This window comes from Salminus brasiliensis, chromosome 13, assembly GCF_030463535.1.
Source record: "Salminus brasiliensis chromosome 13, fSalBra1.hap2, whole genome shotgun sequence".
NCBI classification, from domain to species: domain Eukaryota; kingdom Metazoa; phylum Chordata; class Actinopteri; order Characiformes; family Bryconidae; genus Salminus; species Salminus brasiliensis.
The window spans coordinates 30,678,288-30,695,644 of NC_132890.1; the positions used below are offsets into that span (position 1 = coordinate 30,678,288).

General features: G+C 40.5%; 1 protein-coding gene across 1 annotated transcript in view; it reads left to right on the plus strand.

Annotated features, from left to right (window-relative positions):
* Positions 1-16,980, plus strand: part of wtip (WT1 interacting protein) — a 35,391-nt gene extending 18,411 nt beyond the window's left edge. The window contains exons 3-8 of the mRNA XM_072694929.1: positions 8,233-8,300; positions 10,969-11,031; positions 11,316-11,446; positions 11,982-12,033; positions 12,197-12,265; positions 12,969-16,980. Coding sequence (XP_072551030.1) covers positions 8,233-8,300; positions 10,969-11,031; positions 11,316-11,446; positions 11,982-12,033; positions 12,197-12,265; positions 12,969-13,121 — 536 coding nt within the window. The 3' untranslated portion in view covers positions 13,122-16,980. The remainder of the gene's footprint in view (positions 1-8,232; positions 8,301-10,968; positions 11,032-11,315; positions 11,447-11,981; positions 12,034-12,196; positions 12,266-12,968) is intronic.
* Positions 16,981-17,357: the final 377 nt, after the last annotated feature.

Consider the following 17,357-nt stretch of genomic DNA (forward strand, 5'->3'; position numbering starts at 1 on the left):
ATTATTACTACCAGTTTTTTGCCACTAGTCCTGTCTGCCTAAGTGCCTTGCTAAGTATTGGCCAATACTGAACCAGTCTTTGTGTTCCTACAGACAATACAGCCACATGATTTAAGTAGGATATCATCGCTGGCATGCTATCACTTTTTTTCTGTGTGATGTTTTTTGAATCAGTTGGCAGTTGTTCTTTACATTGAAAAAAATATTTCTACATTGAATTCTGTTCAAAGTTAAGACAACAATATGTTGCAAATGAATACTGAAGTAAAACCAATTTTTTTTTTACAAAAAACAGAATTTTTTACATTTATTTATTTATTTTTTTCATCTTTCACAGTTTAAAAATAACAAGAAAGGAAAAGGGTCTTGAACCTTGCAGGGTACTTTGTATTGCTCTCTGTAGCAGGTATCAGTCTTCGTGCTTGGTGAATGTTCACCAAATTTTTCCTTATAAAAAGGCTTCTAGTTTTGAGAGCATTTTTTTGTAGCATACATTTTTAAAATGACCTTAAAATAGTGTATTTAATCTTTTAACATCATTCAGCTCCCACTACAATATTAAAAGACATTTTCATGATACACAATATTTTTCGCTATACATGTGATCGCTGAAAAAATGCATCAGTAGCATCAGATTTTCCGGAAAAACGATTACTTTAGATATTCTCCCATACTTAGTACATTGATTTAAATTAGTAATCTGCTGCACTTCATCCAATTTAATAGCACTAATTACACTTTACAGAAAGGAACATGCAGTTGCTCAGGGTTTTTAAGCACTGGTGATGCCGTCTGTATGCTTAGATTAGTATATTGTTTATCACAATAACAAAATGTATCGTCAGTGAAATGTCATCATATTGCCCACCCCAACCTAACTCCCAGTTAATATAACATTTCTTTAAAAAAAACAAAAAAAAAACAACTTAAATACACTGTGTTTATTTAAACACTACGTGGCATGTGGTAGATTAATGCACATACAGTGGGGGAAAAAATATTTAGTCAGTCACCAATTGTGCAAGTTCTCCCACTTAAAAAGATGAGAGGCCTGTAATTGACATCATAGGTAGACCTCAACTATGAGAGACAAAATGAGAAAAAAATCTGAAAATCACATTGTCTGATTTTTAAAGAATTTATTAGCAAATAATGGTGGGAAATAAGTATTTGGTCACCTACAAACAAGCAAGATTTCTGGCTGTCACAGACCTGTAACTTTAAGAGGCTTCTCTGTCCTCCACTCATTACCTGTATTAATGGCACCTGTTTGAACTCGTTAACAGTATAAAAGACACCTGCCCACAACCTCAAACAGTCACACTCCAAACTCCACTATGGTGAAGACCAAAGAGCTGTCGAAAGACAACAGAAACAAAATTGTAGACCTGCACCAGGCTGGGAAGACTGAATCTGCGATAGGCAAGCAGCTTGGTGTGAAGAAATCTACTGTGGGAGCAATAATCAGAAAATGGGAGACCTACAAGACCACTGCTAATCTCCCTCGATCAGGGGCTCCGCGCAAGATCTCAGCCCGTGGGGTCAAAATGATCACAAGAACGGTGAGCAAAAATCCCAGAACCACACGGGGTGACCTAGTGAGTGACCTGCAGAAAGCTGGGACCAACGTTACAAAGGCTACCGTCAGTAACACACTACGCTGCCAGGGACTCAGATCTTGCAGTGCCAGATGTGTTCCCCTGCTTAAGCCAGTACATATCCGGGCGCGTCTGAAGTTTGCTAGAGAGCATTTGGATGTTCTGGAAGAGTATTGGGAGAATGTCTTATGGTCAGAGTAGAACTGTTTGGTACAAACACAACTCGTTGTGTTTGGAGGAGAGTGAATGCTGAGTTGCATCCGAAGAACACCATACCAACTGTGAAGCATGGGGGTGGCAACATCATGCTTTGGGGCTGTTTCTCTGCAAAGGGACTAGGACGACTGGTCCGTGTACATGAAAGAACGAATGGGGCCATGTATTGTGAGATTTTGAGTTCAAACCTCCTTCCATCAGCAAGGGCATTGAAGATGAAACATGGCTGGGTCTTTCAGCATGACAATGACCCCAAGCACACTGCCAGGGCAACAAAGGAGTGGCTTCGTAAGAAGCATTTCAAGGTCCTGGAGTGGCCTAGCCAGTCTCCAGATCTCAACCCCATAGAAAACCTTTGGAGGGAGTTGAAAATCTGTGTTGCCCGCCGACAGCCCCAAAACATCACTGCTCTAGAGGAGATCTGCATGGAGGAATGGACCAACATACCAGCAACAGTGTGTGCCAACCTTGTGAAGACTTACAGAAAACGTTTGACCTCTGTCATTGCCAACAAAGGATATATAACAACGTATTGAGATGAACTTTTGTTATTAACCAAATACTTATTTCCCACCATTATTTGCAAATAAATTCTTTAAAAATCAGACAATGTGATTTTCTGAATTTTTTTTCTCATTTAGTCTCTCATAGTTGAGGTCTACATATGATGTCAATTACAGGCCTCTCTCATCTTTTTTAGTGGGAGAACATGATTGGTGATTGACTAAATATTTTTTTCCCCACTGTAAATGAGCCCATTTAACTGCAAGAGAGAACAGTGGGAGAATGTCATGAGCAATATGGAGATAATTTACAGAGGCTTCTTTTATGTTGAGCTTCTTGTTACTGCTGTGTTTAATTGCATGGCTATATTTTGCATGGTAAAGTCAGCACAAAGTCAGAATGCCCTGGCTATAGAAAATGCAGTTCTGTATGTCTGTTTGCCCTCAAATATCAGCGTTATGTTTTTCCTTCTCAGTTGCTGCTTTATATATATATATATATATCTGTGTGTGTGCTTTGCATTATTTATTCTGCAAATGCTTTCCATTATAATTTAATGCATCTATTTTTATCTGCAAAATTGTTTACCCAGCGTGCTTGATCAGGCCATTGTCAAAATTGCCCTAAAATTTGCAAATGGTAATGTAGATATTTAAGCTTAATACCACGAGGTTCAAGGCAGACATACATGCATTCATCTGTCACTGAGTAATATGGCATTGTTCATGTATTTGTGTAGACCTTGAAATAAATTTAGAAGAAAGCAGAAGAAAGCATCCTGAAGAATTCTTCACAGCGGTGCCCAGCTGTGTGCTCTTTCAGATGTGGTGGGATTGTGAGGGTGAGAGGGAGGGTGAGAGCACAGTTTAGAAGAATTATCAGTGAAGTGCCAGGCTGTAAATTCTGGCTGATGTTTAATAGCCTAAAAATAGACAAAGTAATTCTGTACAAATGTGAATGTAAATTCTACCACAGTATAGCTTTCAATATATGCAATATAAAGAAAATCCCATGTTTTGATTCTGCTGTGATTGCAGCATTCCTTGAGAATGGGGATGGGTGATGCAATATAACCACGGTATCACAATAGCTCACAATTGGACAAAGTAAATAACTATTGTTCACACATTTAAAAAATACTTAGTACATATGATTGTTATCTGTAATTTCAGTCACTGGATGATTTAACAATGGAATTAACCAGGACTAATTCTACACTCTGTAGTGAAACATGTAGGTCAGCATTTTTAAAGTATTGACGATATCCATGATGCACTCAAAAACATATTGTGACATTGTGATAAATATCATCATATTGCCCATTTCTACTGTCAGATATATTAAAAGCACACTGATGATTATTGGCATTGATGTGATATAGTTAAAGACAGGTCTGTATTATTTTGATTTACATTATTTATTGTTATATCACATGTTTGTCTTGAGCATGTTGAGCATACTGGTCTTAGGGTTTAAGGGTTAGTCACACTGCTCTGTAAAATTATTGTAAGTGAGAAATTTAGGCTACAAGTTTTATATTGTAGCATTGTTTGATATCAGAAAGAGCAGCACATGAAGCTCCAGGCTGGTTCATACCTAGTGCGGATGCGGACACGGCATAGGGCGCGTAGCCAAAGTGACATAATTGCGGACGAAACAGCCGGGCGTGGAGACTAAGCGCAAGGGCGCATACCACTCGAAAATTTAAGCAACGCAGCCTTTCCGCTCTGTGACGCATACGCACCTCGATCATTTATTGGTTAAAGTCTTGCTGCTACTAATTATCCAGCATCTGTACCTGACTTCACTCATGTTCTCCTGGTCAAATATATGTAGTGTAAAGCCTTTCCAGAGGAGAGAGAGTATTACTGCATCACTAATATTTCCCTTGACAGGTGTCTTTGTACTTTATCAGTAGATGTACATTACTATACGCTGGCTCAGACAACCTTTCTTCTGAATTCAAGATTATTGATACTCTGGTAAAAAGAAAATTCAGCTCCAGTACTGCTTTCGAAATATTCAGCCCTCAACCACATGGAAGAAATAAGGGTAGAAGATGAGCAGACAGAGGAGAGGAGAGGAGAATAAAGAGTTTTGGGGAGACTCCATGGCCAGAGCCTCTGACAAAAGCTGAAGGAGGTCGCAGGAGAATCAGGTCTTACCATCCCCCCCCCCCCCCCCCCCCCCCCCCTCTGTCTCCCTCCCTCCCTCTTGCTCTCTGTGGGGTGGGGGGGGGATGGAGGTGGGTGAATGGGACCAGCCAGTGACCTCAGGCCGAAAGAATGTCCCCATTTACTTTCTCTCTCTGTCTCACTCGTACATGGTGTCTGCAGGTCTGCTGTCCTGTACCTGGTCATCTATTTCAAAGGCACATGCCTTCATTGCTATTTTGTCCCTTCTGTGTGCCATTTTGGGTCTGCTGCCAAATCATCAGTGTCATTTCAAAACCATATAACTTAATTTGTTGTTGTGATTCAGCCCAGTAGAGGGGGCTGGTTCAACATTGTTAACAACTTTAAAGACTGGGTATCTCAATTTTGCTGATTTTTATGGTGAACGAAAAAATCTCCATCACACAGCTAAACGGCTAGGGATTATACACTACACAACCTGTTGCTAAACCGAACCCAACATGCCCCAAAACACAAGTGCCTCACGTTGCCTAGGAGATGCAGATCCATGCCACCTTTTGCACAGACCCAAAATGAAAGAAACGTAAAAATGCCTTTAGGTGAGGTTGTGGGTGGGAAGCTGGAGTAAGCATGGTCTGTACAGACTGCAGAGGGAGTTGGAGGTAACGAACACATCACATATTGAACGCTATCCTATGTACGAGACAGATGTTGGCTTTCCATTCCACCTTAAATGGTGCTGCAGTATAAGACATGTACTCGGGCCTGGATGTAGCTGCTGCTTCATTTAAGGTGGAACGTAAAATTAAACTGAGAAAAGAAACTGTGTCGATTGAGTCGCCTACCAATACACACTACTAGATTATGCTCAGAGTCTGTGCCCCTCACACACTACACAAGTCTCTCTCCAACTGTCGAATGTGACTGACGGAAAATCTGCAAACTAGAGCCAACCAGCACAAATTTAGCCATATTTAAAATCTGAAATCAAGGAACAAATCACGTAGTGTAACCCAGAAAATGTGTGCTGGCATTCTTGGCCAAACAAATACAATCCTTTTTTTTATTACAATACAGTTACAATATAAGTCTGCTATTTCACCTTAATCATTCAGTCCTGTGTGTATAGTGTGTAAATGTTTAAAGATGAATTGACCAATGTAAATGATCCAGAATTACCAATTGCACTGACTTACATTAAAAGTAAGAATGGGTCGATTCTACTTTTTTATTTTTTTTTATACTTGAACTATTAGTATTAGTTTATGCAATATATTCTTTGCTTAATTGAAATAACATTGTTCTAAAGATAATTGAGGCTGAAACTACACATCACTTCTAAACGATAAAAGAGAGAAAAGTACGTGAAAAATACACTACAGTATAATGCACTTGATGCCTTTTATACCGACTCTGACTTTACAAGTTGACCTCATAAAAACATTGGTGCAGCAAAAGTAAGTTTTGCAGCCCACAGTGGCACACAGCCGTTTAACTATTATCCTGGTGTTGTTGAGTATTCCATTAGGGCACTGCTCTTATTGACTGTCCTATGTAGTGTTTGAATGCATGCAGATTTGTATCTCTTGTTCCTGATATATGGATATGCCTGCTGTGAACATACAGACGTGTTCGGCCGTTGATACTGCCATTTGCATTTTGCATCACTGCTCCGTAGAATATCCTGTCTGCTGCTTACAGTCGATCATCATAATGTAAATGCAGCATAAGAAGCAGCATCACACATGAATCATGTCTAGCCAATATCCAGTCTGTTTAGTGAGGTCAGTAAGTGTAATTACATCTTTTAGAACATGTTAATTTGCTTTCCTTCACTGTTTATGAATCGTGTCTCCAGTGCAGGTGCATGAGTAATGTTTTACTAAGCAGTGTGGTGCTAAATTTGGCTTCTATAGCCTCAATCAGGATTCTTTGGCGCTGCAGGAGAGGCCTCTGTTACTAAACTAGCATCTGGGTAGTGTGTGTGTGTGTGTGCGTGTGTGTGTGTGTCACTGTTCTGCTTTGGGGTCCAGTTGAATGGAACGAGGGCATAAATTTTGGGGTGTAAAAGAGACTTGATGGTTGTATCCCACAAACCCATAGGAATTGAAACACAGCTCAGTGGGACAGTTAAAGGCAGACCAGTCAGACTGATTTATGGACTCCTGTATGTGTTTGTGTGTGTGTGTCTATGCAGACACAGTAGTGCTGTGTGTGTGTTTCACAGACACATATTATTGTACACAATATATGGACAATGTACACACTGTATGGACAAAAGTATTGGGACACCTGCTCATTTGCTTTTTCAAAATTATAGGGTTTTTAAAAAGAGCTTATCCTACTTGTTAAAGTAACTGTCTTACTGCCTAGGGAAGGTTTTCCCTTAGATTTTGGAGCATTAGCTTTGCTGTGAAGATTTGATTGCGTTTAGCGACAAGAGCGTTAGAGAGGTCAACTCCCCGCTCATCCCAAAAGTATTGGATGGAGCACCAACCATCATTCCAGTAAACACAGTTCCACTGCTCCACAAATCAAAGCTGGGGGACTTTATACCCCTCTAGCCCACGCCTGGCATTAGGCTTTTTGCCACCAGATTCGTGTTTATCTGTTCCAGAGAGTCTTATTTTATTAGCATCACTTTTACTACATCTGTGTCAACAGTGGGTACGTTTATTAGAAGAAGTGTCCAGAGGCATTCAGACGTTTAAGGTATATAGTACATATTGGATGATATTATTTCGTATAAGTATATTTAAACGAAGTAACGTGTCTTCCTGGTGCTCTTCTGCTGTGTGAGCAATTAAATAGATGGATTAATACATAGCCTTCACTTCATCTTCAGTACAGCTGTGGGTTAAAAGACTTAATTTATGTACTAGTGACATAGTGTAGTTTAATTACCTGATTTATGCACTGTGGTTTGATGTCTGATTTATGGTACCAGTATAATGTGTTTAATTACACAGATGACACTCATTTATGGTAAATGGTCTCTATGATCTTGTAGGGGTTTATGAATTCAGGCAGCAGAGTGCTGTTGCAGTATGGCCACCGTGTTTGAAGCTAATGGCGTAGAAATGAAAGTGCTGTCACTCATTCTACTGTAGTTCAGAGTTACTTAACTGCAGACCGACCTGGAGGCTTCTGCGCAGTCGAGTGGGATATTTTTTCTGCCCAGACACATACACACCTGATTCAACTCGCCAGATAATTGCCAAGCTGAATCAGGTGTGTTTGTGCCAAGAAAGCATGAAATTGGTTCCAGCATGTGGCTTTTTTTCTGGTAAATGAAAGTGATTCCAAGGCCAATGCTGACTCCAGGACTGGAGCTGGGGAGCGTGACTTGCACTGTAGTTAAGGGTAGATGTACTTTGTTGAAGTGGACAAAAAGTCTCTCAACAGCATTACCACATGAAAAACTCTTCACAACACTTTCTGTACAAAAATGCACACAAAACAATGAAAACAGGCAACCAGTGTGGGGGCTACTGTAGCTAGGAGCCTCTCACAGCAACAATCGATTAGTTCATGGGTAACCTGATCTTCTTGTACAATAGGTTCAGATGTGGGTTGAAGCTCAAAGAGTAACACCCACTGCCACATCCGATCAAGACATAACTTGTCCTGCAGCAAGACTTTAATTAGCTGAATCATGTCTGTTACACCTGGCTTGATGCAGCCTGGCACTTTTTAGCTGTGACGGAGGTCCGTGGCAGCGGTTCATGTTGTGGGGGTTGCTGTATTACTTTGCCTTATGCAGTGTTTTGTTTCTTCAGGGAGGAGACTGAGAGGGAAAGCGTTCTACAATGTGAACGGAAAGGTCTACTGTGAGGAGGACTTCCTGGTGAGTTTAAAGCTCGAAACTAACTGCACACTCACATAACACTGTGTGAAGATTGCCACAGCACCGTTGTGTTCACCTATAGTAACTGTAATATAGTACTAAATGATAAGGTTTCCTATCTGGCTAGATTAATACTTTCAAAAAAGGGCATGTTTGGGGAAATTTGTATTGATTGCAATAACATATAAGGGACCTGTTACCACATGAAGCACATTTCTTAGATTGATCTGTAGCTGGATGTGCTGATGGACAGAACGTGAACAGTATGGACAAATATGGAGTAGTATAAATGGACTCATTGGGAGCTGGATGGGCAGACAGATAGACATTTGACGTAGAGAGACTGATGGATGGATAGATGGATGGTGAGATAGAGGAATGAAGTACATTTTGCACATTTTTTAACACTCCAGGGAGAACAGATGTTGTGACCAACTACAACAGAACTCCGCCCCCTGTACAATTTAGTCCCATTTCCTCACGTCTCCCCATGGACCACAATTACACCCCCCCCCCCCCCCCCCATCCCTATCCCCATCCCTATCCCCATCCCTATCCCATACACGCAAATGGAGAGAGAGCGAAATGAGTCAACCATTCTTAGCAGATAAACTCAATGACCCTCATTATATATAAAGCTGTTTACATTCTAGCAGAACTTAATGATGAATGGACCAATAGAAATGCTCCAAAATGATACAGAACAAAAACTGGTTTCTTCCTTCTCATGTGAAGTTGCCATGTTGGAGATACAAGTTTTTGTGAGACGGTGATAAATATAAAAGATCATTTTTAAGGGCGTTTTGTGCTTGCTGTCTTAAAACACACCTCATCTCCTTCATCTACTACCCTCTCTTTTTTCAATTGATTACTGAGGAGGACACCGCTGCCCCTGACACCAGGGGTCTGACAGATGGTCTGCCGGACTAGAGGGAAGGGTGTGGGAGGGGGGTTTTCCTGGTATTGAACAGCTTTTTTTCAAGTCCCACCTGCTTCTCTCCACCCCCACCTACAAGCACCCTTCCCTCTGTTTGTAGAACAAAGTGGGGAATAGAATGTAATCAATAAGGCTGCTGTCATTGTAGACTTTGTTGAACCTACAGAACACAGGAATAAAGCAATGAGATTTTCTATTAGTTGAATTAAAGCAATGTCATAATTGACTGTGGAACCTAAGGGGCACAGGAGTTCAACTAATGGTTTTAATTCTCTGTCATTAAAATAGAGCAGATGTCATAAATTGCTCTAGAACCTGAGAGTTCAAACAGTAGAATATTCTTTTAGAATAATGGTGATGTCATAAAAGACTCTACTGAACATGGAAGTTCAAACAAGTTCAAACACTGGCATATTCTATTAATAGAATACGGATGATGCCGTAATTGACTTCACAAAAAGGTTCAAACGATTGAACACGCTCTTATCCAAATTTTGTGCTTTTGACCTGCTGACAGAGTCAAAACCCTCCGACACCGTCCCACTGTGTCTACCCCCCCTCGAGTGGGCAGGCAGATGGCCAGCCTGAGGTTATTTTCTTCCTTAGGACACCTGCATCCTGTCAGCTCAGTATCTGTGCAAATGTCACACACACAACAAAAGAATATATGGAATATAGGTCCTTCGTTAGAATGGCTGGTCAGTGTTTATTGTGGGATCTTTGCCAACCCATGTATCAGTAGCCTAGTTGTGTTCTAGTGTGCACTGTACTGATTTTAAAGGCAATCTTTTAGCTGCTGTTACTTAAAGGATTTATGTTTGATTAAATTGGGGAAGTAATGTTGCTGATTCAGTTCTATGACAATACAGCTATTCTGTTCCTGATGCCAGTGCGGGAAGTGCATATAGTGTGTGACAAGCGTCTGGTTGCACTGTGCATTTGTGAGCTTCCCTTTTGGCATAGCAGGTCTCACTACAAAGATTCTCAGCTTATCTTTTATAATACAAATGCCAGTGGTGGTCTCAGGTCAGTTTGCAGTACCTGTGTGTGGAATCCCTCGCTAGAGTTACATCTGTTCAAGGGGAGCTCAGGAACTAGAGTAAAAAAGAAGGGAACAGTGTGTTTAGTAGTTACCAGTTAGCATAATGTCATTTTCATAATGTTATTCTGTGACTATTCACTTTATTCATTATTACCATTGTGGACTTTTCCTTTACACCCCTTTTTTGATGTCTGTCCTGTAGAGAGTAGCAGCACCCCCTAGAGACTGACACAGAATGGAAATTAGCTTAGCATCAGTATTTGGACCATATATTCTTGTTTAAGTTGGTTGATCATTGGCCATTACCTAACAGTATGTGCTGTCTGTTCTCTTAGGGTTTTTCAATGGCTGATTTTTTTTTTTTAGCAGGGAAAAGTCCCGCTCTCATACCTCAGTTTCTATAAAGCCTTACTTACATTATACATATACTTGCGAAATAACCAGCTATTAACACAGACATAATTAGAGTACCAAACAGCTATAGCTAAGGTATAATACGAGGATTTAAAGGTACATATTCTCCTTATTATGTGCAGTGAAAGGCTGCGCCATCTGTTTCGCAGATTAGAAGTCAGCACTGTATGCAGTACAAAAATACTTTGCATTGCTGCTTTGTGTTTGTGAGGACTGACCAAAACCGTGGTGTGTATGAATGTGTGCTTGTGTGGGTGTGTTTGTGTGTTCTGCAGTACTCTGGGTTCCAGCAGACAGCGGAGAAATGCTTTGTGTGTGGACACCTCATCATGGAGATGGTATGAGAGATTGTTAAAGTTTAAATATATTAGTGTTCAAGCAGGCAAACAGATTTACTCCCACCTTTTAGCACAGCCATCATCAGACACTCACACACATATAGTGACATTGTTTTCTGACCTAGCCTGCTTTTGAGTTTAGATGATGTACTGGTGTTGTTTTTGTTTGTTAGTTTGTTTCCAAGGCAATCTGCAATCAGTTTTTTTGTAAAAAGAAGCCAGACTTCTGCTTTTGTGTTTGTTGATTTATTTATTAACTAATTAATCGGCATGTGTATATGTAGATCCTTCAGGCTCTTGGGAAATCCTATCATCCGGGCTGTTTTCGCTGTGTGGTATGTAAGGAGGGACTGGACGGCGTTCCTTTCACCGTCGACATGGAGAACAACATCTACTGTGTTAAAGACTATCACACGTAAGTGCTACTAAGCACTAATGTATTGTATTGTGTTTAGTAATGTCTAAGCTTAGAGGTTTCTTTTGAATTATTAGTCTATTCTAACTAGCTAAGGTTTTTTTATATAGCAAATAGCAAAGCACTTTGTAAGTCGCTCTGAATAAGAGCGTCTGCTAAATGCCATAAATGTAAATGTAGTAGGTACTATCAAGCAGAAAAGCTTTAATGGTCCTTGTAGACCCAGAGCCAGGTCCAAGCTGCATTGGAGGTTTTGTACAATGCCTCTTACAGTTATTTATTTATTCTGTCTGGCTAATGCCGTGGTTAATTATTTATTTGCTAACGTTGGTATTAAAAACTACCATGCAAAGTATCTGTTGTGTTAAAGAATAACTTCAATGTGTTAAAGTTCAACATTTGTAATCACGTGAATTTAATACATGGTGTAAAGTTGTGTAAGTTCAGCCATATGTCTGATAAACTATGACTATGAAGCTGTGTGGACTGTGTTAAACATAAATATTGATGCATAAGTTTTCTGCTTGCTCCTCAGTGTCTTTGCCCCAAAATGTGCCTCCTGTAGCCAACCCATCCTTCCAGCTGAGGTAAGCGCTTTCTACACACTTTCTCACTTCACACACTGTTCCATATCAGTCACAACTCTGTCACTGAGTGTGTGTGTGTGTGTGTGTGTGTGTGTGTGTGTGTGTGTGTGTGTGTGTGTGTGTGTGTGTATGTGTGTATGTGTGTGTATGTGTGTGTTTCCAGGGCTCAGAGGAGACCATACGTGTTGTGTCCATGGACAAAGACTACCATGTGGAGTGCTATCACTGTGAGGTAAAAAGGCAGGATGTGTTGTTTTCACCGTAGTTCTGTCTAAGTGCTCATGTTCCAAGTTGAAGACTACATGTGCCTGCACGTATACATGTGACTCTTATAACTTACTTTAGTACATATTAGTTTTACAATATTAAAAATATACTATTATTGATTAAAAGCTTTTCAGATTGATAACTAAAAAATAAGCCTGTAGTTTATGAGGTTAAGCTTAACCTTGAATTGAATTATACAGAAGCTGTAGAACATACTTTGACAGGCTGTAGAAGCTGATTTGAGGTGCGTGAACAGTATGTGAATGTAGGGCAGGGATGAACATACTCTGAGCTCTGTTGTAAATTATTTACCGGCAGATTCCACTGTTCAGACTGTGTTAAACTTTGAATTGCGTTAAATCCCAACAACCCCATGACTCCCTTCAGCTTCAGAAAACAATTCTGCATGTTCCAGGCCCAAAGATGTTTTCATAGGTGTGATTTTTACCAGTTTGATGGTGCCACAACTGTCCTACAAAGACCTTTTATTAAAACATCTATTCTTTTAAAATATCTGTAACCTCCTCCCACTGTTCTGTAATTAATGTACATTTATTCCTTTCTTTTCTCTTCAGCTTTTAGCTTTTGTTAGAAATCTGAACAACATCACTATGACAACACTTCAGCTTCACATCTTCATGTGTATATTTGTCTGATCCCTTCTACAGGACTGCGGCCTTCAGCTGACCGATGAAGAGGGCCACCGCTGTTACCCGTTGGAGGGTCACCTGCTGTGTCACGCCTGCCACCTGCACAGGTTAAAAACTACCGGCCCCTCTCAGCCGCCGCCCAGCTACCCGCTCCACGTCACTGAGCTGTGAACATGCGCACACACAGCACAGAGCAAGTGTGTGTCAATGAGGGACAACACTTTCTCTCCTCCTAACGGAGCTGCATTGATGCTCCAAGCATCAACCACCTTTTCCGAAGCAAGTGAATGTAAAAGAAAGTCGTGAGCGGCTCTCTCTCCATAAGTTACTGTGTGCTTTCTCAGACTGCATCCCTCCACCCTCATCTCTTCACTCCAGCACGAATCCTGCAGCTGCAACCCTGAAGCTTGGCCTGGACTGACATCACAAATATAAAGTTTGAGCCTTGCATATTGATCCCAGAGAGGCCAGCATGGGGCCAATGCAAGACCAACGTGGTGCCAGTGAAGAGCCAATGTGGGACCAGTGTGGAGCAGATGCTGCACCAGGGCCAGTCTGGTGCCAGTGCGGGGCCAGCGCAAGACCAGTGTGAAGCCAGTGCAGGGCCACTATGGAGCCAGGGGGAAGCTGATACTAACCTCCAACCACAACCAATCTATCGGTCATTCCAAGCAAGGTCAGCTTGACTGCTGACTACAGCTTCAGCACATTCCACAGCCAGTCAGCCAACTGATCTGCTGAACAGAGTCACTACAGGACAGACTGCCACACTGCTAAACTCTGAGAGAGAGAAAGCGAGAGAGCGAGACAGTAAAAGGGAGAGAGAGATGACATTTAATGCCTTGGAAGTGGCCTTTCAATGAGAATCTCGCACTTATCAATTATTTCCTTCATTGCCTTCAAGTTGCACCGTTAATGTGTTTGTGTGCTTTTTATGTGTGTGTTGTGATGCTGGTGAGAGATGCAGTTCCTCACCTCGTTAACACCTAACATTCGTGTGTCAGGCTAGCAGCACTATCTCACTGAAACAAAAGGTTGGTGCGTGTTCCATAAGTTGCTAGAACAGCACAAACACACACACACACACACACACACACACACTGTGTTAACATCATTACAAGAAGAGTTAGCTGCTTGTTGTTGTTTCGTTTCCCACTCTATATTCCATGACGTTTCCTACAGATAAATGTAGGGGTCCACGTTTTCCAATATTGTGTTTTCTGACCGAGGGCAGTGAGTGCAAAGAGAAACGTGGGTGATTTGTGTTCTGACATGGGCACTGACAAGTATGAGTGCCTCTGTGTGTATAAGGTGTGTGTGTGTGTTATTTCTGAGAGCTGGGATTTGACTCAGTGTTTCCAGACACTGGTTTGTCTGGGAGGAAGTGCTGTAGAGGTGTGGAGCTGTCATGCCTCAGGAGCAGAGCAGAGAGGAGATCTGTTCCACTGTTTGGAGTTTTGCTGTTTTTAATTGCATCGTTCTCCAGCGGGTAGTGTTTGAATGGGGGAGGTTGTACATTGGATATTTCTGAAGCTGAAAGGTGCTGGACTCACCTAAGCACCACAGAGACGTCCTGCGCTTGCCCCGCTTTGGTTTTGCGGGAAATAAAAGCAGTGCTGAGAACTAAAATGAAAAGAACGGTATTTTGCACAGAACGAAATCAAACAATGAGAGTAAGAAACAATTTTGAAATGTTGTTAAAGTGTTTAAATTTTATTATTCTACATTTTATTATTTTTGTTCTGCACAGCAAATAAAATAAAATGCAATAATTCATCCGATATCGCATACTGCGCGCATGTAAAAACCTAACCCTGATTGCCTTTTCTCCTTCATCTGATTAAAGTCTGCTCCCAGAGTAGTGGGTGAGCTGCATGCCCAAATTAGTGACAGTAAAACAGATCAGCTTGTTGAATCCGTATGTTGTTATACACTTCACTGTACAAAAGAAGCTCCATGCTGTCTTTATTGTTGGATGTGCTGCAGTAGTTGCTGAGCAAGCATGTGTACACATTCATCTAAAATGTATAGCTTATTGAACCTGTGGTTCTCTGCTTATTTTTGCCTTGATTCCTCTACTAGGAGATCGCAGCGTAACACGCTAGAGCTCTGTCTTTACATTTCAGAGCGCTCCTGGGACGTTAATGTCAACAAAACACAGCTGGTATTATTCCATTTATTTGGCCCAGAAGAAACAACAAACATGATAGCCCTTTCTTAGCATGTTCCTTGAAATCAATGCATTATGAGACAATGTGCACTGTGAGAGTATCAGATTGTGAATCCAGTAGCACGGATCAAATCGTATCAAAGTGAATCGTGGCGTGGGTATATCGTTAAACCTTCTTTAAACCCCAGCAACACTGGAAAATCACATTATTAAAGGACATACTTAGATTGTGTTGACCTTAAAGCCCCTGTCTGCTTATTTTCATGCTTCCCTTCTATTATCTATAGCTTTTGTGATCAGGCAGAGAAAAATGATGATCTTTTCTGTGAAGAGTTTTTTTTTTTTTTTTTACTATATTTCACATAGTTTTCCTCTGTTTTACTGATCTTACATCGAATCAGCCAAAAAAGCAGAATCAGAACCAGAACCGACCTTAATAAAGAGAATGCCGAAATTAAGTTGCTAATATTTTAGAGGCACATTTTTGTGTTTTACAACACCGGCACCACTACTGATGTTGTTTATGTTGCCATGTTGATACCACTGCCAATCATTCTGCGATCTGTCACCCCCTCACAGTTCTGAACAAGCTGAAGCTCATTTTTAGAGCGGTTACCTATGATTAAACAGGTATAACACTGGTAAATGCCTAATCTACAGCATATCTTTAGTATTAAAATAAATATTGAAATGTAATGAAATAACCGCAGTATTAGCGCAGGCTAATGCTGTAGAATAGTTTATCTGGAATGATTAAATAACCTACTATAACCATTTAACTGCATTTCAAGATGACGTTTTAACTCTTTCTGTTCATTTTCATGAGGTTCTGTGAAAAGTACTGCTGTCTTTCACTTGTTTTTGTTTCCTGTTAAACATTTCTAATCTCAGTAGGTTTGGTATTTGTGTGTGTGTGTATGTTTGTAGCAAGCATTCCCACATGTTTTAGTGGCAGGGCCACTCTGTATGCTTGCTTGCTTGGTATGTGTGTTTGAGTGTCAGTGCTATGGGCAACCTTGGAGGCTCGACAGCAACTGACTGTGCTACACACCTCCTTTCAACTCCCTACCTTGTGTGTTGGTGTGTATTTGTGTTGGTGAGCGAGTGCGTGGGTGAGTCCTCTCCCAATAAATGCGCACACACGTGTCCTGCTGTAGTACTACTGAGTCGACGCAGGCGTTCAGAAACAAAGGCAGTGCTGAAGCGTTCTTCAGCCGACCCTGACTGCATCCTCGCACCAGCATCATCGTTTATAACACAGGCGCTAACTTTGGAGCACAGCACAGTTCACCTGCCCATCCTCTTCCACACGGCCACAGCGCCTCATTATTTGACCCAAGCAGCCAGGTTTGGCTCCAGAAAGATGGTATATTTTTGAGATAGCTTGAACAAAAACAGTGCACAGGAACGACCACACTGCACTCTTCTCGAATCATTCCCCGACAGGCCGAAATGTACTGATTGAAAGAAGTGCTATTTACTCCGCTCCTCTCCACGATGTCTTAATACACTTTTAAAATGTACTACTATTTCATAGAACACACATAGAGTCCCTGTAAATAAGCAATGTTAGCGTTTTGATATTTACCTGCTTCTGTTGGAAATGGCAGTGAGCTGTAGCTTTGTTTCTTGTGTAGTTCTCAGAAAGCACATCTTTTCGCCTTCTGTCGTATCACCTTTTCTTTCGCATCATTCAATGTTTTGATTTCCTAGATATTTCATAAATAAAAGGAAAGTAGATTTATTTATCTAAACATGAAAAGTTTAAAGTTATTTAATGTATTAAAAGTTGGGACGTATCATTTAACCGTAGATGATATAATCTGCTTTTTCAATAAAATGGTTTTGTAGTTAACTTAATCCAGATCGCTGTGTGCCTGATTTTTTGTAAGTGACTGTAAAGAATGTAAGACTGTAAAGAACCTGAACAGATTCCTTTTCATGTATACTGAATGTGAACTGAAGGACGGTTGCCTTTCTTTTTACCTGCTTCAGTCTGTGTTAATAGACACCCTTTTGTTATTAGATAATACATTTCAGATAAAAAAGATTGTTACTTTTTATACAAGCCTAAATAATATTGAATTATTCAGCATATTATGAATTGTGTAATATGAATTCAGTACCTAATATTAATTATTCAGTATCTAATATAAATGATTATTCTCTACTATTAATTATTCTGTTTTATATGAATTATTCAGTATCTAATATGGAATATTCATTACATACTATTT